A 24,940-nucleotide genomic window follows, 5' to 3' on the forward strand; every position below is an offset into this window, starting at 1 on the left:
TGATAGTTTTAATGAAATGCTAGAGGATGTGAGTTTCTATTATGCACTTACAGCAAGCATTTGTGAAGACACTGAAATTTAAAAAGTAAATCATTTTTCTGTTATTTTTTCCAAATGGTTATATTTTCTTTCTTTTTTTTTTTTGCACTAGTGTAAAACAACACAGGACAGCAAAATTAGCCTCAGAAATAGGTATTATTTTAAAACTTAAACAGAACAACAGTATTTTACAATAAGTGGTAATTTTGTTGCTGTTGACAGCTCATAAAAATGATCCATTTTTGATTTGACTTAAATGGGAAAAATGAGAAGGAAAAATAATTAGAAATAATGCAGGCCCATAGAGTTTGCTTTGTTGGTTGGCTGTTTTTGAAAAAATATTTTTTCTGGTTCATGTGCATAGATAAGATCAATTTTTAGGAAAAATACTTTTTTTTCTATTCAGTACTGGAAATTGAACACAGAATATTCATACTGAGCTGCATCTCCTGCTCTTTTGTGTTATGTTTTACTTTGAGGTAGAGTTTCAAATTAGTTGCCTAATTTGAATTTAAACTTGCAATCTGCCTACCTCAGCATTCCATAGTGCAGATAATCTGGTTGTACTCAATTTGGGAATAAAAATTCTTTATTTTTTTCTTTTCTTTTTTCTTTCTTTTTTTCAATACTAGGAATCAAACTCTGGACCTTGCACTTACCAGGCAGGCATGGTGCTGCTGAGCTATATTCCTGTCCTCTTAAAAATTTTTAAATAGTAAAGAGAATGATATAAACCTGAAATTTTAGGAGAACTGGATCAATCCAGTTTTTCACAGGATGCATGGTGATTAAGTGGGAAACAAGGGAAATGAATGAATAATAAAGAGAAGTCCTCTCCTTTTCAGTCAGAAACCACAACTAAGATAAGAATCTGAATTGTCCTTTCAAACATATGATGTCTTGCTGGGAGCTGGGAGTTAAGGAGCTTGTATGATGAGATCAGTTGTATTTTGAATGTACTAGTCCCTGTTCTGCCCTGTGCCAAGAGGATTAAATGGAGCTTCCATGGAGTACCTGTCTCTCACCTTCCCTCCTTTTGTCTAAATTCTCAACTAGTAAAAAGTAGTGGCTGTGTAGATGAGAGATGAGACTGATGTCATCTTCTAGGTTCTCTAGTCCTCATCTAGACTTGTGCATTTCTGTGGTCAGGAGAAAGGTTTGAAACAGTTGAGGCTCTGTCCTGGAGATTTGGGTTCAGTAAATGTCTTAAGCCCTGACATGGATATTTCAAAACATTTCCTCAAGATTCTGACGTAGCTCAGAAGCATTTAATGGACAGGCATGTTTAATGGTGAATTCCTAATTCTCAGAAACTGAAGAAATCTCTAGATGAGTTGGATTAAATACCACTTCCTTCTAATCTCTCCTTTCCAATAAAATCAGGCCAACTTTCATTTGTCTTTCTCTACCTCTGTCCATGGGAAGTGAAAAGGAGTATCATCAGTGAAACCTCTTATTTTGCAGAATCCCACCACTTTCCCTCCCATCTGCAGTCATTCACTGCCACTGTGAAGCTCTGTAGAAATTCTCTGATGGTTGAGATTGAATCTTGAAGAATGTCACATCTCTTTATCATCATTAGTGCCTCTCTTTATTATCATTAATGGCCCAGTGTTGACAAATGGTGATTTGCAGGAGTTTGAACAATATCCATCTTGAGCCTGTATTTAGTTGAAGGCATGTGATAGACTATTTCAATGTATTAAGTGACCCCCCTGGTGAAAATCCTTGAAATTGTAAGAACATAGGTGGGAATGTTTTATACATTTTTATTGCTTATTTTTATTTTGTGTGTGTGTGTGTGTGTGTGTGTTACTAATGATTGATCCTAGGACTTTTCCATTGAGCTGCATCCCCAGCACTCATCACTCATCACTTTTAAAAATTTGAGACAGTGTCTCACTAAGTTGCAGAGACAGAAATCAAATCTGAACTTGGATCCCTCTTCTTAGCCTCCCAGAATGATAAGATTACAGATGTTCCTGTCCCCTGTCCCGCTGGGAATAGTTTTGATAATTTCCTTTTGGCACTCCTTTTTACCTGCTTAACAGTCAGGGAGAACTGCATACACATGGAGGAAAAGTATGCGTGCTGGAAAAATTATTAAAATAGGTATAATCTTTTTTATTTCATAGCAGGACCTCTCTTTTTGGTAAAACATGATGTTAAGGGAAGAATTTTACATTGTACACAACCATTTGGAAGCACATGCACAGCAAAGATATAAGCAGAACACTATGGACTAAATGTGCCTTTTAGCTCTATGCAATTTGCTTCCATCAACTGAATTCACAATGAAATTTCAGAAAACATCTCCATAATTTGAAGTTGGAGATGCTCACAAAGAAGAGGCTGTGCTGTCTTCAGAGCCCCTGTGACTGTGAGGGTGTGCCCCCTGTACAGGAAGCTCCCATGGCTTATCCAGTTTGCTATTGGCTCAATTCTGTACTTCTTCCTGCCCACTACTGTGCTTCTGTGAGAGTTTCCAGTTCTTAAATGATGGTATATTTAATGTAGTCAGGAATTTCAGAATATCTTATATTCATTTATAAGGATGTAATCTAGATTTTAGAATGAATATTTTAAAATGGAATGAAGTTTAGAGATTCTTTAAAAAAGGTTTCCCATATACTATACGTAACCATGTTCCTATTAGAATGCCTGAAGGTATTATTAATTATAATCACAACTGGATAGTTTGTGCATGTTACCAAGAATTTTGTATCTTCTTTTTCAGCCTTATCCCTTAAAAATATAAGCGACTTAGTGAGTTTCATTATGATACAATTTTCATATTGAGAAAATTCATATTGAGAAAATTCTGAGAAAATTTTCATATTATGCAGTGTTAGAATTTGTTCATTATGAGAAAATCCATCTTGAGCAGTATTAGAATTTATTTATTATGGGAAAATGCAAATTAAGCAGTATTAGAATCTTTATTGATGAACTATATTTTACCTCTGATTTCTATAACATTAGTAATTAAAATGGAAACAGAATATAACTTATTAAAAACAATAGCTATGCTGCGTGGGGATCTTAGCATTATCAGCATAAATGACAATTGAAATTTTGTACTGATCTTTTCCACTTTCATCTAGTAATAGGACAGAACCCCATGGATTGTGTAGTAATAAGGGATCCATGTTCACTTGGATCATGTCCTCAGGGACTCCTTGAAAGCTGGAATGGTTAAGAATTGTATTTGGATCCTTACACTAGGTGGAGAATCCAACAAGTTTCTTGCCTAACTCAGAAAAAATTTCCATAGTACTAGAAAGCTCTCAGCTCTGTATCCCTGAAACTGTTAATTCCTCATGTTGATATTTGTCAGAAGAAAAGTAATGTTAAATAGGAGTAAAGCAAAGGTAAAGAGATTTTAATACTGAGGAAATAATGCAGTTTTATAATTTCTCAAACATGATTATCAAATCTGTTGAGACATAGAAGTCATGGAAAATTATTCTTTGGAAGATAGGCTGAGAATTCCTGCCCTAGGGATGATGATTTAACTCATTAATTTAATCCAAATCCTTCAATCATTTTTGACTGTGCATTATGGTTGGAGCTACTGAGAAAAAAGATACAGCCCCTGCCCTGAAGGTGCATTTGATTGAAGCGGGAGATGTTACATAACTCTGAGTACCATGATAAAGGCTGTGATGGAAAGACCCTTGGAACCAGTGACTGGAGCGAGTTGTGACCCTGGGGTTTCTGTAGCCACTGTGGGCAGAGAGCATGCACTGCAGAGGGTATGGCAGGGCAGCACGTGTGGAAGCACTGGGAGTGAGAAGGAAGAGACTGCTGTGTGTTGTTATCTATATCAGGTTAACAGTCAGGGTCCTTCACAAGCTGTTCAGTTCAGCTGAGAAGCAGGCAGTTGTGTGGGTTTTAAATTGTTTCTGCTTCTCCACAGGAAGGCCTCACACCACTTATGCTTGCTCTAAGGGAAAACAGAATGGAAGCGGCAGCATTGTTAAAAAAGACAGAAACAAAGAATGTGGTGAATGAGCCGGAAAGGTATGGTTGTTCTTTTTTTAAACAAGAGTTCAGCAGTGTTGTGGAGTGGTAATAAGTCAAATAAGTCAGTAGCTGAAAGACTACCTTAGTGACTGGTGTATAATGAAAAAGATCAACACAAACCATCAGATAGAAAAATTATTTGGATTGGGCAACATAAGGAATACTGTGCAGTACAAGTCATGCGCTATTATTGAGTAATTTTGACTGATGTCTGCTTTTTAATGAGAAGAATAACTTTTGTAGTAAAACAATAAGGAAAAACACTGTGTATTGCTATGTTCATGGAACTTCCTCAGAGTACAAAACATAAGCCTAAATGCTTCATATAAAAAGGAAAAAGTGTAAATGTTTCTTTTCAGTGATTGAAAATGAGCTAGTAATATAAACAAGTTGGCACATAAAATATTTAGAGAAGCAAAATATGCAATTTGGAGAAGTATGCTCATATAAGAGAAACCAGAAAATATTTGAACTTGTGTTTCAGACTTATTTCAAAGAACTTTATATCCTCAAGTTGCATTCATTTATCTATGAGTTCCTCAAGGTTATCTTTCTTTTTCATAGTGCAGTATTCCATTGTGTATAATTGCCATTTTCCTTGTACATTATTCTCTTAATGGATGTACACACTATTTTAGAGATATAGCTGTTAGAAATTGTGCTGCTGTAAACATAGATATATATATATCCCTGTATGTATGATTTTAACTATTTTGGAAGATTTCTGCAAGGGGACGTAGCTGTCTCAAGTGGATTTCTATTTTCAGTTTTTTGCGGAAACACCACACTCTTTCCTGTAGTGTTCATACTGGTTTATATTCGCACCACCGTTGTAGAAAAATCCTTCATTCTCATCACCATTTATCATTAGATTTTTTTCATGGAAATCTTTCTAAGATAAAATGCTATCTTTGTGTATTTTTAATTTGCATTTATGTAATTTCCAGAAGCAATGATGAGTTTTCCATGTTTTTATTGGCCATTTGTACTTCTAACAAGTATCATTTCATTTCATTTGTCTGTTCTTTTGAGTTTTCTTTGGTAGGTCTATACTTTGATGCTTGTCCTCTGCCTGTGGAGTGGCTAATGAAAGTATTTTTTTTTCCAATCTGAAGATTGTCTCCTCATTCTGTTGGTTGTTTCCTTTGCAATGGAGAAGCTTTTTAATTTCATGAGACTCCATTTGTTGCTTGTCTATATTGTATTTTGTGCCATTAGGGTTTTGTTCAGAAAGTCCTTGCATGCCTGTGTCTTTGAGTACTGCCCATTTTGTCTTCCAGAAGATTGCTTCTGTTTTAACATTTAGTTCTTTGGCCCATTTTGGTTATAGTTTAGTACATGGTGATATATGTGGATCTAGTCTCAATCTGTTGCACGTAGGTATCCAATTTTCCCAGCACCATCCCTGAAAGAATATCTTTACTCTGGTATGTTTTTGACTCCTTTGTCAAAGATCACCCAGTGCTCTGGCTCTGTGTGCTTTGAGTTGTCTCTGTTGTGCTCTCTTCAACTGATGCACATGTCTGTTTCTATGTCAGTACCATGTGGGTTTCATCACTGTAACTTTATAGTGTAGCTCTGAGCTTGGGATTATGATGCCACCTGCTTTGCTTTTGTTACTCAGGATTGCTTTTGGTAGTCTGAGTCTCTTCTAATTTCCCCCAATTTTAGGATTGTTCCATTAGCTCTGTGATAATTGACTTTGGTATTTAGCTTGGGGTTGCACCAAGTATGTTTACCAATATTGAAAGTCAGGCCATTTTGACAGTATCGATTCTGTCTATCCAGAAATGAGGACTATTTTTTCATTTTGTGATATTTTCAGGTGCCTAGTTTTGAGTGGTGTAATTTTCACTATACAATGCTTTGCTTTCTTAAGCTAACACCTATCTATTTAAGTTTTTTTAAATGTTGTCATCAATGATATTATTTTTCTAATTGCTTTTTCAGTGGGTTCTTCAATTTTTTTAATTAAAGAGAAAAAAGAAAGGAAATAAAATAAACAAAGCAGTAAAAGGGTACAAATAATACAGAATTTCAAGAATAAAATACAGTAAGATATCACTAGTTAATAGGTTATATATTGTCATCTTTGAAATAGTTGTCCAAATTATAAAATTAAAGCATGTACAGTGAACATTTATAGAATGAGTTTGCAGAATGTGCCGATCAATGATTGAACAAAAGTTCAGTAATATGGATTTCCATCCTATACACTCAAACATACATGCAGCTATATCCCTTAGACCACCTTCCTTTCCTCTCTTTTTAATAACAATTACACTTTTTGGGTTTTTTTACTCCCACAATTCTTATTATTTTTTTGAAGAGAATAAAACCTAACGTGGCTAAACAAAGCAGAGTCGGTTAGAACAAAAGGTTGGGCATAGTACATGATGTAAAAATAAAATATCAGGTGATGTAAAATGCTTACCATTGTGCCTCTGCTATGTTTTTAAAAAGTTGCCTATATCATCAGATATAATAGAATTGATCAAAACAGTACAGAACAAGACTAATAAAACCTACACTGGAGACCTCAGAGGATTTCAAAAGAAGATAATAATCAAACCATAATGGGCATCTTAGTGAATCTTATTGCCTTGAAATTGGTTGCCTATACCCTCAAACTTGATACTATCAACAAAATAGAATATAGTAAAATCTGACAGAACAAGATGGGGAGAGCAATACTGGGCATCATATCAGGTTAATAAGAAAACAAAAATGTTACTGTAATATATACCTCTATTGGGTTCTTCAATATTGTATAACAATGCTATTGATTTTATCTGTGTGTGTGTGTGTTGTATCCTGGTATCCTGATAATGTTGGTTAACAGTTCTAGAATTGTGTGATGGAGGGTTTTGTGTCTTGGAAGTAGAGGATCATGTTATCTGCACATAAAGGTCTTCTGACTCCGTTCTTCCCTACATGTATCCCTTTTATTTCTTACTCTTAAATAATTGTTCAGGCTATTACGTGAATGACCACATTGAACAGCAATGGTGATAAAAACAACTTCTTTGTCTTGTTCCTGATTTTAGAGAGAAGGCTTTCAATGTTTGCCCATGGCATGTGTATTAGCAGTAGATTGGTCATAAATGGCTTTTATCATGTTGAGATGAAGACCTTCTGAACTTACTTTCTTCAGGGTTTTAATCAAGAATGAGTGTTGCATTTTATCACAGGCTTTTTCTGAACCTATTTAAATGATCATGTGGCTTTGGGCCTTGATTCTATGAAGATGAGGAATTTTGTGTTTGTGTTTATTGAGCCATCTTTGTATTCAGGGGCTGAAACCTGTTTGGTAGGGTGCATGATCTTTTTGATAATTTGTTGTATTTGGTTTACTAGTGTCTTAAAGATTTTTGCATCTATGTTCATTAAACAAATTGTCCTCTAATTGTCTTTTATGGTTGTATTCTTTTCTTCTTTGGTGGTGAGGATAATGATAGCTTCCCAGAATGATTTTTGAAGTCCTACCTTTATTTTTATTGCAGAGTTTGCAGAGTATTATTATTAGATGTTCACTGATGTTCTTAAAGAATTTCATTTTGAGCCCGTCAGGTTCTGGTTTTTCTTTTTAAATTTTTTTATTTAAAGAGAAAACAAGAAAAAACAAAACTGAAGGAGGGAAGAAATAATGATTAAAACATAATTTAAAATTAAAAATTAAGAAATCACTAGTTGATAAATCACATATTGTCCTCTTAGAAATAGTTGTTCAAATTACAGAAGTAAATCATACAAAGTAGACATTCAAACAGTGAGACTGCAAACAATTGTGTTCAGTGATCCAACAAAACTTAGTAATATGGTAATTAATCTTACATACTTACCCATGCATGCATTTATATCCGTTAGAGCATCTTCTTTTCTCCTCTTTTTCTTTTTCTTTTTCTTTTCTTTTTTTTTTTTTAAAGGCAAGGGAAAGAAACTTTAATTTTGTATGTATGACCTTGCTGGTAATCAACAACAAAGAGTTCCAAGAAATGTGGATGTTAAGGAGGCTAGCAACGTAGCTCTGTGGTAGAGTAGTTCATCTAGCACTGGGTTCACCCCCAGCACTGCAGACAGAAGCAATCAACATGCACGATGGACCACACTTTTCTCTCTACTCTTGGAAAGCTGAGACTTTTGAAACAAAAGATTGAACAGTGGCTGGAGATACTGCCTTGTGGTACAATATCTGCCTACCATGCACCAGGCCCTGAGTTCATCCCTATAACCACTGCCAAAAAAGAAAGGAAAGAAAAAAGCTGGTGCTGGAGATTTAGCTCTGCAGCACAAGCGCCTGCCTTGCAAGCGCGTGGTCGTGAGTTCGATCCCTGGTACCGGTTAAAAAAAAAAAAAAAAAGAAAAAGAAAAAAGAAAGCAAAAGGCAAAAACTAACCATTTTTATTATGTTACAGGAAAAATGCAAGGAAACTAAAGTTTTTAAAATAACGATCTGAAATAGCCTATTTTTAGTGAAGTATCCTGGTCGCTGTGCAGATCTGTCTTCCCATCACTGCTGCCTGGGAGCAGTCACTGAGCTGCCAGTAATGAGGCTGCTCCATGTCCTCGTTCCTGACCGAAGGCTGAGTAGAAATCAACAAGGAGAGGTTTTATACATTTGCATGGGAGGCACCATGTGCCTCCTTCTGTAGGTTAAAATGCAAATCATATGTACATGGAAAAAAAGTCAGCTCACGTAAATTTTACTGTGATTTTAAAATTAATTTGTAATACTCAGTAAATTACCTTTGATATAATTTTGAACTCGGGTTGCATATGTTTTTAAACTTTTTTAAAAAAAATTAGAAAGATGTAGTGTTCCTGAATCCAGAAACTTCTTGCACATGTACGTAGATCGAAGCATGTATTATGATGAAGAACTAAGATTTGCCATTGCAAAGCTGTGGCTGTCATTGACATGGAGACCTTGACAGATGCACTTAATTACGCTTTCTTTTAGCCTAAAATTAAAGGAATTTCTCCTGGTATTCCCTGTACTTTTCTATTCAGCCTCACTACCTGAAATTATGATTGTTCTCTCAGGGGCCAAGCAAGGAACCGTGCCCTTGCGACCTTGCCTTGGGGTCTGGGCTCAGAGATTTTGCCCTGCCTGCTCCAAGGAGCCCACGGGCTCAGCTCCAGTGTGGATTTTCTGATGCTGGACAAGGTTGCAGTGGTAAAAGAAGCTCTTGCCACATTCTCCACATTGATAAGGTCTCTCTCCAGTGTGAATTCTCTGATGCTTCACAAGGACAGAGCGGCGGCTAAAACTCTTCCTGCACTGGCTGCACTGGAAAGGTTTCTCTCCAGTGTGGACGCGGAGGTGGTGGAACAGCCCGGCGTTCTGGCTGAAGGCTTTGCCGCACACGCGGCACTGGTAGTGCTTCTCCCCAGTATGCAGCCTCTGGTGCTGGAAGAGGCCGGAGCGCTGGCTGAAGGCGCGCCCGCAGACACCGCACACATAGGGCCTCTCACCCGTGTGCCGCCTCTGGTGCTCCACGAGAATGGAGTTCTGTGTGAAGCTTTTCCCACACTCCCTGCAGACGTGAGGCCTCTCCGCCACTGAGGAGCTTACCCGGTGCCTGCCCAGTCTGCCCTCTGGGCCACAAGCATCTCCGCATTCAGGCACCTGAGTGGTACCACTGCTGAGAGTTCCAGGTCCTTCCACAGGAAATTTTATTTCTTTAGAGCCCTCCTCCACTGGTGCGAACTCAACATTCCGAGTCCCAGCCTCGCTACCGCTCTCCTGCACTGGGCGCGCCTCTGGCATGTGACACTGCAGCTGCTCTTCTGAGCACGGGAACTGGCTGCATGGGGATACCTGGGCTGTTCCTTGAGTTGCCTTCTGCCTCACGACCTCTTCTTGCTCGTAAGTAGGACTTGGGACCTGCTCTCCTGGCTCGTCCAGCTCCCTCTCCAAGTCCTCCAGCACAGTCACCACCTCATCCCCGCTCTCTGGATGCTGTGCGTGCACCCAGGCCTGCAGCTCTGCAGGCAGGATGGCCAGGAACTGCTCCAGCACCAGCAGCTCCAGGATCTGCTCCTTGCTGTGGGTCTCGGGCCGCAGCCACTGGTGGCAGAGCTCTCGGAGCCGGTGCAGCGCCTCCCGGGGTCCCGGGGTCTCCTGATAGCAGAACTCCCTGAAGTGTCTTCGGAAGATCTCCCTGCTTTCAAAGGTCTTCCTTGACCTGTCAGATTCTTGACCACAGGCATGGTTCTTCTCCTCTTTCACGCTCACTTCCAAAAGTCCTCGTGGAGCCCCTGTAGCCTGCAGGGCCAAGGCTCATGACTAGATGAGCCACTTTGGCACCATGATGGCTTCCTCAACAGTCGCTGCTTTCCCTTATCCCCACGTCTGTAATCTCTTCCGGTATCAAGACAGAGCACCGGACTCAAATAGAAGCAACTTCCCGGGTCGGGCTGTGAAGCTCATCCTGAGACGGCGCGGGACGCTTGCAGCGGTTTTCAGAGAGCGACCCCTGGGGCAGACTGTGGGATGCGAACCCTGGAAACGCGGGTGCATTTTCTTCTTGGCTGTCACAAAAAACGGCAGAGGCGGGGTTGGGGTGGCGTCTACATGACAGCGCTGATCGCCTGAACTTGTGAGAAGCAACCTTTGAGAAGCGCTTGGAACAGAGCTCCCGGGCGCGCTGGGCCGCGGAAACGTTCGTCCAAGAACAGCGCCGGGAGCCAGCAGGAGCAGGCCGGACGGCCGCAGCAAGGCCCCACGCGGATGCCGCCCGCCGCGCCTCCCCGGGGCTCCGGCGCAGCTCACCGAGGCGCCGGCCCCCGGAGGCGCAGCCGGCCAGACGCGTTACCTCGGACTTTTTCTCCTCTTTTTCACAATAGCAATTACACATTTAGGGTTATGTTACTCCTACATTTCTTATTACTTTTTACACTAGAGAGACAATGTCATATTTATAAATATGATTCTTATTTATTTCACTAGTGAGGACAGTCTCAAGTTGTCTCCATTTACCTATGAAGGCCTCAAGATCATCCTGTTTTATAGCTGAGTAATGTTACATTGTATAAAAAACCACATCTTTTTCATCCACTCTGCAGTTGATGTGCATCTTGGTTGTTTCCAAGATTTAGCTATTACAAATTGTGTTGCTATGAACTTGAGTGCACATACATGACTTTGGCATGACCTTTTCAGGTTTTCTGGGAAAATATTCAGGAAGGAAATAGCTGAATTGAATCGAACTTCCAATCCTAGTTTTCTGAGAAATCTCCATACTGATTTCCATAGTGGTTGCACCATTCTACACTCCCACCAACAGTGGAGCAGTGTTCCTTTTTCCCAACAGCCTCACCAGCATTTGTTATCAGTTGATTTCTTGATGGCCACTATTCTTTTCAGAGTGAGATGAAATCTCGATGCTGTTTAAATTTGCATTTCTCGAATGACCAGTGATGGTGAACATTTCTTTATGTAATTATTTGCCATTTGTGTATCTTCATCTGAGAAATGTGTGTTCATCTCAGATGTCCATTTTTGGAGAGGGTCTTTGAATTTGGGGGCTTGATGTTTTTCCGTTCTTTACATGTTCTGGATATAAGCCCTTTGAGGAGTTGTTGGCTAAAATTGTTTCCCATTCTGTGGGTTTTCTTTTCACTCTGTTGGTGATTTCTCTTGATGTGCAGAAACTTTTGAATAACATGAGATCCCAGTTGTTGATTCTTTGATGTGTTTCCCATGCAGTTTGCATTTTGTTCATGAATTCTCTGCCTACCCCTATGTCTCCAAGTCTTCTGCCTACCTGGTCTTCCAGTAGATTTAAGGTTTCTGTATTAATATTTAGGTCTTTGGTCCATTTAGACTTTAATTTTGTGCATAGTGATAGGCATGGATCTAGCTTCAGTCTTCAGCATGTGGAGAGCCAATTTTTCCAGCCCCATTTATTAAAGAGTGAACATGTTTAGCCCCATTTTCAAATATCAGGTGGTTGATTGTCTTTGTAGTTGTGCTTGCATCTTGTAATCTGTTCCACTGATCCTCAGGTCTATTTCTTTGCCAGTACCATGCTGATTTTATCACTGTGCCTTCGTAGTATAGTTTCAGGCCAGGAATTGAGATGCCTCCTACGTTGCCTTGCTTGCTCAGAATTGCCTTTGCTATTGTAGGTTTCTTCTTTTTCCACGTGAGTTTCAGGAGTGTTTTCTCTAGATCCGTGAGGCATGTTATTGGTATTCTGATTGGGGTTGCATGAAATGTGTAGAACAGTTTTGGGTGTATGGCCGTTTTCATAATGTTGGTTCTTCCTAACGAAGAATAAGGAATTTCCTTTGATTTTCTAATATCCTCTTTAATCTCCTTTTTTAGCATAGCATAATTTTCAGCATATAGGTCTTTTACATTCTTAGTTAGGTTGATTCCTAAATATTTCATTTTTTAGATGCAGTTGTGAAAGGCTATCTTTCCATAATTTCTCTCTCAGTGAGTTTTTGTTTGTGTACAGGAATGCTATTGAGTTTTGAGCATTGACTTTGTATCCAGCTACACTGTTGAATTTGTTTATTACTTCCAGTAATCTTTTCATGGTGTTTTTGGGTCTTCCAAATAGAGTATCATGTTATCTGCAAATAATGATAATTTAACTTCTTCCTTTCCTATCTTTATTCATTTTATTTCTCTCTCTTGTCTGAATACCCTAGCTAGTGTTTCCAGAACTATGTTGAATAGAAGTGGTGATTGTAGACATCCTTGTCTTATTCCTGATTTTAAAGTGAAAGCTTTCAGTATAGTATTGCCATTTAGTATAATGTTGGCTATAGGTTTGTCATAGATGGCCTTTATAAGATTGATGCAGACACTGCGTAGTCTGAGTTTTTGAAGGGTTTTTAATCATGAACACGTGTTGGACTTTATCAGAAGTTCTGCATCTATTGAAATGACCATGTGGTTTTTGTTTCTGATCTGTTGATGGGATGTATTACATTTATTGATTTGCATATGTTAACCATTCCTGCATTCCTAGAATGAATCCCACTAGGTCATGATGTATAATCTTATTGATGATTTGCTGCATTCTCTTTGCCGGTATTTTATTGAGAATCTTTGCATCAATATTCATTAGAGAGATTGGGCTATAGTTCTCCTTTTTGGTTGGGTCTTTCTCTGGTTTTGGTATGAGAGTTATACTTGCCTCCAGGAATGATTTAGGGAGGATTGCTTCCTTTTCATTTTTTTTGAAGAATTTAAGGAGTATTTGCATGAAATCTTCTCTAAATTTGTTATAGAATTCTGCCACGAATCCCTCAGAACTTGGCCTTTTCTTTTTGGTAAATTTTAAATTATAGTTTCAATTTCAATAGCTGATACTGGGTTATTTTAAAATGCTACATCTTCTTGGTTGAGTTTGGTCGTTCATATGTTTCTAGAAATCTGTCCATTTCCTCTGTGTTTTCCACTCTATATGACTAGAGACCTGTAAAGTAGGTATTCATGATGTTTTCAATTTCCATGGAATCTATAGTTATTTCCCCCTTCTCAGACCTTATTGCATGAATTTGAGTTTGTCTTTCTTTTTCTTTATGAGGTTAGCTAGAGGCTTGTCCGTTTTGTTTATTCTCTCAAAAACACAAGCTTTTTGATTCATTCTTTGCATTTTTTTGTTTCAATTGCATTGATTTCTGCTCTAATCTTTAGAATTTTCTCTCCTATGAGTTTTGGGTTTAACTTGCTCTTTTTTTTCTAGAAGCTTGAGATGAAGGATTATATTGTTTATTTGAGCTTGTTCTGTTTTCTTGATATGACAATTTATTGCTATATATTTCTCTCTTTAGACTGCTTTCATTTGATCCCACAGATTACAGTATGTTGTTTCTGCATTTTCATTGATGTGTAGGTACTGCTTTATTTCTTCTGTAATTTCATCTGTAACCCACTGGTTGTTCAAAAAGTTGTTATTTAATTTCCATGTATTTATGCAGGTTTTGCAATTTTTTGCCATTAATTTGCGATTTCAGTGTGCTACAGTTAGATAGTAGGCATGGGATAATTTCAGTACCTTTGAAGTTACTTTAAGAATATTTTATGGGATACTATATGGTCTATTCCGGAGACTGTCCCATGCACAGCTGAGAAGAATCTGTATTCTGACATGCTTGGGTGGAACACTGCAAACATCTACCAAGTCCAGTTGCTCACAGGTATATTTCAGTTCTATTATTTCTTTTTTTATTTTTTATTTTAAAGAGATAAAGACCAAAAAGGACAGAACAAAGAACATCAGAACAGAACAATGTAAGCAACACAGTACTTCACCACAAGACAACCCAATATTAATAGTAGCTACCTTAATGTCTCTTTCTTTGAAATAGTTGAGTGTATTAACGTACAATAGTATCAAACATAACAAAATAGTATAACACCATACAAGAGAATGAAAGTATTATAGGGCCCTCAGAACCAAATAACAGAAAACAAATAATGGCTACTATATTGTCTCCTTTTCCATAAAAAATTTGTGTATACTATCACACATATTAAAATCCAATAAGATACAACATGATAGAATCAACGGAAACAGAAGAACAAAAGCATAGTAGGACTTCAAAGCAAGATCAAATTAAATCAGCAATGGCTGCCAAAATGTCTTTTTTTCTTCAAAATAGCTGTTCATATCATCACACATAATGAAATCAAGCAAATCATTAAAACTATCCCAATTAATGAATGAAAACATCATAAGACTTCAAAGCAATGTAATGGGCAATCATGATTACCATAAAATTTTATGTACACTTATCGTTTCTTACACCAGGGAGACTATACAGTATTCATACATGTGAGTTTGATTTGTTTCACTTATGAGTATGGCCTCAAGTTGCATCCACTTATTTATAAATATCCCAATGTGATCATTCTTTATAGCTGAGTAGTACTCCATTGTATAACACTATCACAACCCTTTTATCCATTCCTCAGTTGATGGACACTTAGGTTGTTTCCAAGATCTGGCTATTGCAATTTGTGCTGCTATAAACATGGGTCCACATATATCATTGTGGTATGATGTTTTTAGTTCTTCTGGAAATATGCTAGGTCAAATGGGACTTCCAATCCCAGGTTTTGAGGAATCTCCAGACTAACCTTCACAGTGGTTGCCCCAATCTATTCTCCTACCAACAGTGTACAAGAGTTTGTTTTTTCCTACAGCCTCTCTAGCATTTGTTGTTGGTAGTTTTCTTGATTTTGGCCATTCTTTCTGGAGTGAGATGGAATCTCAGTGTTGATTTAATTTGCATTTCTTTAATGACTAATGATGATGAACATTTTTTCGTGTATGTATTTGCCATTTTTATCTCTTCATCTGAGAACTGTGTAATCATCTTGGATGCCCATTTTTGGATTGCATGTTTGAATTTCAGGGCTGTTATTTTAAAAATTCTTTGTATGTTTTAAAGAGAAGTCCTTTGTCTGAGAGACAGTTCACTAAGATTTTTTTCCCCAGTTTGTCGGTTTTCTACTCACTACGTTGGTGATTTTCTTTTGACATGCAGAAACTTTTTAATATGTCGTGATCGCAGTTATTGATTCTGGGAAGTATTTTCTGTGCATTTTGACTCCTGTTCATAAATTCTCTACATACCACTATGTCTTCAAGATTTTTACCTAATTTATCTTCCAGCAGATTTAGTGTTTCTGCTTTAATATTCAGATCCTTGATCCATTATATCTTAGTTTAGTACATGGTAATAGGCATGGGTCTAGTTTTAGTTTTTGGCATGTGGAGAGCTATTTTTCTAGCACCATTTATTAAAGAGACTGTTGTTCTTTCAGTGAATATATTTGGCCCCTTTATCAAAGATAAGGTGGTTGAGTGTGTTTGTAGTTGTGGTTATATCTTCTAATCTATTCCATTGATCTTCAGATCTGTTTTTATTCCAGGACCATGTTGATTTTATTATAATAGCTTTGTAGTATAACTTCAAACCAGAGATTGTTACGCTTCCTGCCTTGCCTTTGCTGATTAGAATTGCCTTTGTTATTCTAGGTCTCTTCTGGTTCCAGATGAATTTTAGGAGTCATTTCTCTAGATCTGGAAGTCGGTTGATGGTATTTTCATGAGGTTGCAGTGAATCTGTATAACAGTTTTGGGAGAAGGACCATTTGGAAAATATTTATTCTTCATATCCCCGAATAAAGGATGTCTTTCCATTTTCTGAGATCCTCTTCAATTTATTTTTCAGGGTATTATAATTTTCCCTGTATAGATCATTTACTTGTTTTGTGAGATCAATTCCTAAGTAGTTCTTTTGGATGCTACTGTGAAGGGTGTGGCTTCTCTTATTTCTCTCTCAGTGATTTTGTTTTTAGTATATAGGAATGCAATTGAGTTTGAGTATTGATTCTGTATCCAGCTACATTGCTGAATTTATTTATTATATCTAGGAGTCGTTCAATGGAGTTTTGGGGGTCTTCTATGTAGAGTATCATGTCATCTGCATATACTATTTTAACTTCTTCTTTTCTTAACTTTAGCCCTTCATTTCTCTCTGTTGTCTAATTGCTCTGGCTAGTGTTTCCAGTACTATGTTGAATAGGAGTGGTGATAATGGCATCCTTGTCTTGTGCTTGATTTTAAGGTAAAGGCCTTGAGTTTCTGGCCATTCAATATGATACTGTCTGTGGGTTTGTCATAGATGTCCTTTATCGTACTGAGGTAAAGACCATCTACTCCCATTTTCTGTAAGTTTCTTATCATGAACGAATGTTGGACCTTACCAAAAGCTTTTCTGCATCTATAGAAATGATCATGTGATTCTTACTTTTGGCTCTATTGATATGGTGGATTACACTGATGGATTCACGTATGTTGAACCATTCCTGCATGGCTGGTATGATTCCCCTTGGTGTGGCGTATAATCTTCATGATGATTTGCTGCATCCTGTTTGCCAATATTTTGTTGAGAATTTTTGCATCTGTGTTCATTAGGGAGATTGGTCCATAGTTGTCTTTTTAGTTGGGTCTTTCTCAGGTTTTGGTATTAGTCTAATATTTCCTTCCAGAAATGACTTGGGAAGAGATACTTCCCTATTGATTTCATTGAAGAGTTTGAGGAGTGTCAGCATTAAGTCTTTTTTAAAATTGTATTTAAGGAGAAAAAGAAAAAAAAACAGAAATTGGGAAGTTTTTTTATTTCTTGTAGAATTCCACAGTGAGTCCGTGTGGGCCTGGGTTCTTGTTTGTAGGTAAGAACTTAATTATATTTTCAATTTCACTAATAGAAATTGGGTTATTCAGCAGTTTCACAAAAGACCCAGCTTTTGTAGGTCATATGTTTCTAGGAATCGGTCCCCTTCTTCAGTGTTATGAACCCTATGAGACTACAGGTTTTTGAAACAGGTATCGATGATTTTCTGTATTTCCACAGAGTCTATAGTGATTTCACCGTTTTCATTCCTTATTGCATGAATTTGAGCTCTAACTTTTATTTGTTTTCTTTCTTTCTTTATTCATTTATTCTTTCAAAGAACCAACTCTTTCACTCATTGATTCTTTGTAATGTTTTCTTAGTCTCTATTGCGTTAATTCGTGCTCTGATTTTTACAATTTCCTCCCTTCTTATGGCTTTGGGCTTGACTTGCTCTTCTTTTTCTAGATATTTGAGGTATAGCATCAGGTTGTTTATTTGTGTTCATTCTGTTTTCCTGATGTGGGAACTCAGTGTAATAAATTTTTCTCTGAGGGCCACTTTCATTGCATCCCACAGATCCTGGTAATTTGTATTTGTATTTTCATTTGCTTGAAGGCATTGTTTAATTTCTTCTTATTTTCCTCTGTGACCCACTGATTGCTCAAGAGTGTATTATTCAACTTCCATGTGTTCGTGGAGTTTTTGCAGTGCCTTTTATCATTAGTTTCTGATTTTATAGTGTTATGATCTGATAACATGCATGGGATAATTTTCCTTGTTTTGCATTTACTTAAATATGTTCTTTGGGCTAGTATATGGTCTATTTTAGAGAATGTCCCATGTGCTGCTGAGAAGAATGTATATTCTGATGTTTTTGGATGGAACACTCTGTATATCAAGTCCATGTGTTCGCAGGTGTAATTCAGTCCTGTTATTTCTTTGCTGATTTTCTGTCTGGTTGATCCGTCCCTTAGTGCCAATGGTGTGTTAAGGTCTCCAATTATAATTGTGTTGTTGCTTATTTGATTTTTCATTTCTATTAATACTTGCTTTGTATAGCTGGGTGCTCTGGAATTTGGTGCATATATATTTAAGATTGTTATCTCTTCCTCTTGAAGTTTCCCCCTAAATAGTATGTAGTTTATGTAGTATGTAGTTCTTTATCTCTTCGTATCATTCTTCATTGCAGTTCACACTGTGTGTGAACAGAATGGCTACCCCCACTTTTTTTTTGTTTTGTTGCATGAAGTATTGTTTTCCACCCTTTGAGTTTCCATCTATGAGTTTCCTTTTGGGTTAGATGTATTTCTGGTAGACAGCATATGGTTAAATATCATCTCTTGATCTATTCTGCCAGTTTCTTGCTTTTAATTGGTGAATTGAGACCATTTACATTAATGGGTATAAGTGTTATACTTTGGCTTATTGTTGACATGTTATCTTTCTGCTGTTACATTTTTACCTTTCCATTCTGTTTGTCTGCCTTGCTTCGAGGATTTTTGGATGTGTATCTAGAATGTCTTTTTATTCTTTGTAGGGTTGGTTTGGTGGTCATGAAGTTCTTCATCTCTTCTTTGTCATGGAAGTGTCTTATTTCTGCATCCATTTTGAAAGGACAGTTTTGCATGGTGCATCAGTTTAGATTGGAAGTCGTTTTCCTTTAGGATCTGAAATACTTCACTTCATGGTCTTCTTGACATCATTGTTTGTGTTGAGAAGTCTCTTGTGATTTGGATTGGTTTTCCTTTATAGGTGATCTGTCTTTCTCTCTAACACCTTTTAATATTCTATTATGTTGGATTTCTCAGATGGTGATTATTATTTGTTTGGGTGTAGTTTTATTTTAGTTATGGCTATTTGGAGCTCAATATACTTCAATAATGCATATGTCAGTTTTCATTCTCGTGTTTGGGAAATTTTCAGCTATTACTTCTTGATATCATTTGTGTTGTAACCCCTTCTTCATTTATCCCTGTGAATCTTATGTTGTTTTTCTTTGAATCATGTTGCAGTGGTTGAATTGTTATTTCCTGATTCCTTATTATTTTTAAAAGATCTCTCCTTTCCTATTCACTAGCTGGAATCTTGTGTTCAAGGTCTGAAAATCTATCTTCACTTTTATTGAGGCAGTTTTGACAACTTTCAATGGAATTTTTTGATTTCCCGTTATCCCTTTGAATCTTCATGTATTCTGTTTGTTTCTTACATTGTTCTTCTAGGGATTCTATGTTTTTGCATTGTTCCCTTAATTTTCTAACTGTGTCTTCTTTAGATGTGTTCAGCATTTCTTTCATTTCTTTTTTCATTTCTTCTTTTACCTGAGAGATTATTTGTAATTTGAATTCTTTTAAGGCTTCCTGGAGTTGCTTTTTTATTTCAGGTATTTCAGGTGTATGGCTTATATTTCTTGGTATATACATGGCTCCTAAGCTTTCTTGGGATGGGCTAAAGGTTTGAAATTGCATTTTGGTGTTTTGTCTTGTCATTATCCTCTATTTCCGTGTTTCAAGTGAGGTTCCAAAGCTTCTTTTGGCTGTGTTGGAAATCACCTCCAATGCTCAGCTCTTGGGTCTGAATGGAAGTTGCTGAGCATCATCCAGTCAGGCCCCCAGGACCTCCTGTGCTAACTCCAGTGTTCTGAGAAGCCTGGTGGGCTCCTAACCACTGCTGGTGATGGTCCACAGGTCTCCCTGGGCAAGCACATATGCACTGGAAATCACTTCACATGCCCTCAGCTCTCCTGATTGAATAAGGTTGCTGGGTGTGGTCCAATGCAGCCTGGGAAGCCTCCCAAGGCTAATCTAGTTTGGATGAAAGCTGGGTGGGCACTTAACTTCTGGGAACAAGATCTTAAACCCTCCCCAGGCCAGTGCTGCTGTGCTGGAACTCACCTCAGGCAGCCCCAGTTCCCAGGATTTAAAGAATGTCGCTCGGTGCGGCCTAGCCAGTCTGTGAAACCTGCAGAGCACAGTCTAATGTGGCTGGAAGCTGGGTGGGCACTTAACCACTGGGAGCAATGATCTTAAACTCTCCCTGTGCAGGTGCTAGTGTGAGTTTTGTATTATTATTGTTTTACTGACTTTTTGTCTAGTTGATCTATCTCTTTGTGGCAATGGGCTATTAAAGTCCCCTCTTAGAATTGTGTTCTTGGGTATTTGGTTTTTCATGTCCATTAATATCTGTCTTATATAGTTGGATGCTCCTGAATTTGGTGCATATATATTTTCAATTGTTAGTTCTTACTCTTGAAATTTTCCAGTAATGAGTATGTAGTGACGTTCTGTATCTCTTTTAATCTTTTTAGGTTTGAAGTTCACATGGTCTGCAAATAGAACTGTTACCCCTGCTTTTTTCTGACTTCCTGTTTCATGGAATACTGTTTTCCATCCTTTGACTTTTAATCTATGAGTTTCCTTTAAGGTCAGATGTGTTTCTTGTATACAGCATATTGTGGGGTCATGTTTCTTGATCCATTCTGTCAACCTACTTCTTTTGATATGTGAATTCAAGCTGTTTACATTTATGGATATCACTGATATATACTGGCTTGACTTTGCCATGTTATGTTCCAATTTTTTGATTTCTGCTTTTCCCTCTTGTTTAATTGCATGTCCTACCTAGTGGTTTCTTTCTGTTGTTATTCTGGGGATTGTGTTAATTTTAATCTCTTATCTAGTATGTCTTCAACATTCCATCTAGGGTTGACTTGGTGGACACCAATTTCTTCAGTTTTGCTTTGTCATTGAAGTATCTTGTTTCTCCATTATTTTTGAATGAAAGTTTTGCTAGGTACATCAGTCTGGATAGAAAGTTGTTTACTTTCAGGCTTAAAATACCTCATTCCAAGCTTTTCTTGACTTGAGAGTTTGTGCTGAAAAGTCTGCTGTGATTCTTTTTTTAAATTTTATTTGAAGAAAGACTAAACAAAACAGAAAATGGGTAGAAATAATACATACATTCAGAGAAAAACAAAGTAAGAACTCACTAGTTAATGTTTACATACTGTACTTTTACAAATAGTTGTTCAAGATACAAAAGTGGAACAGGGGCTGGGGATTTAGCTCAGCGGCATAAGCACCTGCCTTGCAAGCAGGCGGTCGTGAGTTCGATCCCTGGTACCGATAAAAACGAAAAAGACAAAAAAAAAAAAAAAAAAACCAAAAAAAAAACCAAAAAAAAAACAAAAGTGGAACATATAAAATGGGAATTCACACAGCGAGATTGCAAACAGTTCTGTTCAACTACCCAACAAAAAGTTAGTAATATGGTTATCAATCCTGTACACTTAAAGATACATGCAGTTATCCATATCTTCAGTTAGGCTGAGATTAAACAAAGTAAAGCAGGCTAAATCATTCTGAACAAAGCATAATAGTATTGCTGGATTTCACATCATGACACTCTGGGATCAGCACTGGGTACTGTAGTGTCTTCTTTAAAAATTTTATGTAAAGAAAGACTAAACAAAACAAAACAGGTAGAAATAATACATACTTTCAAAGAAAAAATACAGTAAGAAATCACTAGTTGATGATTACATATTTTCCTCTTACAAATAGTTGTTCAAGATACTAAAGTGGAGCATATAAAGTGGGGATTCAAACAGTGAGGCTGTAACCAGTTCTGTTCAGCTATCCAACAAAAACTTAGAAATATGGTTATCCTATACATTTACACATACATGTAGTTATCCATATCTTCAATTATTTTGAGATTGAGCAAACCCAAGCAGGCTAATATCACTCTGAACAAAGATTAGTACTATTGCTGAGTGTCACATTATGACAGTCCAGGATCAGCACTGGGTACTTGAGTGACTCTTTTTCTTCAAAGTATTTGTTCATTTCATCATGTGTCATAAGATCAGTTCTCGTAAACTGTTTATAGATTCTACACATGCATGAATCTTAACATGTACTTCTATCCTTTCTGTATTAGAGGGAGAAACAAAACAAAGCAAGACAAAACAAAACATATTCCTATAAACACATGAAACAAAAAAGACATATAAGGCTGTTTTACAAGGAGTTCTACCATAGTTCCTGTTTTGTCTCTTGTTATCTTCAATAGAATTAGCTATGTCATCAGACATAGTATAATTGAATGTATCTGTACATAACAGTATTAATAAAGACACAACTTTGTATATAGTATAAAACTTCAAAAGCAGGCAGTTATCAAACCAGAATGTGTATTGTAGAGTCTTGTCATCTTCAGTGTAGTTGCCTATACTCTCAGACTTGATACTATCAATCGTATCAGTTTTGAATAAAATGTGTTGATACCAAACAGCAATGAAACAGACCAGATACAACTAAGATGAGTCATGATAAAACAGTGGAAGTCATACAGGGCTCCAGATTAAGATAATAGGAAATTAAAGATGATTACTGTGCTATATCCTGATGTTTTTGGGATAGCTGTCTGTGCCCTCAAATCTAATGCAAGTAGACAAACTGGGACAGAATAAAATCTATCAAAAAAAATAAAAAGAATAAAATGTATCTTAAGCAGAGTGGTGCGAGTAATGTGGGTTTTAAATCCTGATACACTATTAACAGTATCTTCTGCCATCTTTAAGACTCTCCCTCCTTTTTCACTTCTCCAGGGTACACTGTGCATTTTTGGGTCTGACCAAGATCCTTGGTTTTAAATTTGGGGTGGGGGCAACCTGCTATTTACCTAAGTGGTTCCGAACCTTCGGTCCCCTGGACTTGATCTCTAATTGTATTCCTTTGCCTATTAAAGCCTGTCTTTCCAGCCTATCCACAAATACTGATCTAGTTGCCCCTATTACTCTCTGGTTCTCTTTCACGTAGAGCATTGTTTCCTCATATTTGATTTTCAGTCTATGTACTCTTTTTTTCATGTTAATTATATTTCCTATAAATAGTATCTCGGTGGACCCTGCCTCCTGATCTACTCCACCTATGGTTCTTTTTTTAAAATTTAGTGTATCAAGGCCATCTATATTAGAGATTATAGCCAACCTTCTCTGCCTCATTTCTGTTATGCTCTTTTTTGCCATCAATTGTCTGCTTATCTTCTTCATTCTGTTTCTGCTCCATTCTTTGAAGCTTGTCTGCCAGTGTTTCTGAAACCCTAGTGCTTTTCTCTCTCTCCCTAGAATGCCCTGCAATATTCTCTGTAGAGTTGGATTGGTGGTTGCGAACTTCCCAATTTCCTCTTTGTCTTGGAAGCATCTTGTTTCTCCATTAATTTCTAGAGAGAGTTTAGCAGGGTATATCAATCTGGGTTGAAGGTTATTTTCTTTCAGGGGTTGTAATATTTCGCTCCAGGCCTTCTTGACTTGATGGTTTGTGTTGAGAAGTCTGCCGTTATTCTGATGGGCCTTCCTTTATAAGTGATCTGTTTCTTGTCTCTAATAGGATTTAATATTCTGTTCTTATATTGAATTTCTGGGATCTTGATTATTATATGCCTGGATGTAGCTCTGTTTTGGTTGCAGGTGGCTGGAGTTCTGTATGCCTCATACATCTGAATATCCTTTTCCTTTGTTTGGAAAGTTTTCCTTAATTGTTTCTGTGAATAGCCTTTGTAGTTCCTTTGTAGGCCTGCTTCTTCATTCACATTCCTTATTCTCAAGTTGTTGATCCTCTTGTCATCTTCTAGGCTTGTATTTGTTATTGGTTGTTTCTTTGTTATTTTAAAAATGTTTTCCCTTTCATAATCCCACATTGCAAACCTGTCCTCCAGTTTGGATAATCTATCCATAGTTTCTTTCAAGCAGTTTTGCCGTCTTTCCATAGAGGTTTTAATTTCCTGGTAATCTCTTTGAATTTGCTTCATGTATTCTATATTTGCTTTATATTCTTCATCAAGTGTTTCTCTCCTTTGTTCGAGTTCCTCCCTGCTTCTGTCTGTGTCTGCTTGAGGGGTGCTTAGCCTCTCTATTATTAATCTTCTTATATTTTGCTTTACTTGGCTAAATATTTCACTTTTCAACTCATCTATGAGGTCCCGGAGACATCTCTTTATGTCCACTGGTGCTGTGTCTGATATTGCATGTTTGCTGTCCTCATTCTTCTTTGTATGTACCTGTCCTGGGTCATTGTTCTCAGGGTTGGGACCTGGGAACCCTGGAGGCGTTTTCTTGTTGCTTCGTGTTCCCATCTTTTTTGTTTCTTCCAGGAGGCCCCAGTTTCTTTCTTTCTTGGTTACAATCCTTCTGAAGCACACTGGCTAGGTGATCCACTGCAGTGTGCTAGTGAGTTGCAAACAGGGGCAGGGTATGCTGGCCCCTCCCCTCAAATCAGTCAAGCTGCTGAGTCCTCCACTGTATTACTGTGTGCTACCTCCCTGCTGGGTCAGTGAAACTTCTGACTTCACTGCGTTACCGTGCGCTGCCACCACAGTTAATTGATTTTGGATAACCTATTGGTTCTCAGCCCGGTCATGTGACCCAAGCCAAGCTCACTCCACTAATCCCGTTGGGGAAGGGAACAACTGGTTGAAGTCACTGCTGCCCTTTGTACTTGCCAGTCCTGCCCGGTCCCAGAATGTTGTCCACTGGAGCCCCCTTTTCTGTGGAATGGCTCCACTCCTGTCACTCACCACAGGTTAATGCAGGCTCCCTTCCAGCTTAGCTCGCCATTCGGTTTGCCGACCCCCAACCACAGTGTGACTGCGCCTCCTGTGAGTTGATGCAGTGGGACCTGGGACTGCTCAGCAAATAGCTGCCGTGTGGTTGGGCACTGCCGGG

The 24,940-nt window shown here is 37.7% G+C and overlaps 2 protein-coding genes across 2 annotated transcripts in view; one reads left to right on the forward strand and one right to left on the reverse strand.

The window, feature by feature from the left end:
* The window catches only part of LOC111755113 (putative ankyrin repeat domain-containing protein 20A5), a 36,065-nt gene that overhangs the window by 4,378 nt on the left and 6,747 nt on the right, over positions 1 to 24,940 (forward strand). The window contains exon 4 of the mRNA XM_063243249.1: positions 3,959 to 4,062. Within this exon, the coding sequence (XP_063099319.1) occupies positions 3,959 to 4,062 (104 nt within the window). The remainder of the gene's footprint in view (positions 1 to 3,958; positions 4,063 to 24,940) is intronic.
* Positions 8,908 to 10,348, reverse strand: LOC134474734 (zinc finger and SCAN domain-containing protein 23-like; the record flags this gene model as incomplete). The annotated part of the gene is made up of 1 exon (XM_063243270.1): positions 8,908 to 10,348. A coding segment is annotated over one exon (1,191 nt), but the record flags the coding sequence as incomplete, so codon positions are not given.

Source organism: Cavia porcellus, unplaced genomic scaffold, assembly GCF_034190915.1.
Source record: "Cavia porcellus strain 051 isolate PalLab524CR breed Dunkin Hartley unplaced genomic scaffold, mCavPor4.1 scaffold_37, whole genome shotgun sequence".
NCBI lineage: Eukaryota > Metazoa > Chordata > Mammalia > Rodentia > Caviidae > Cavia > Cavia porcellus.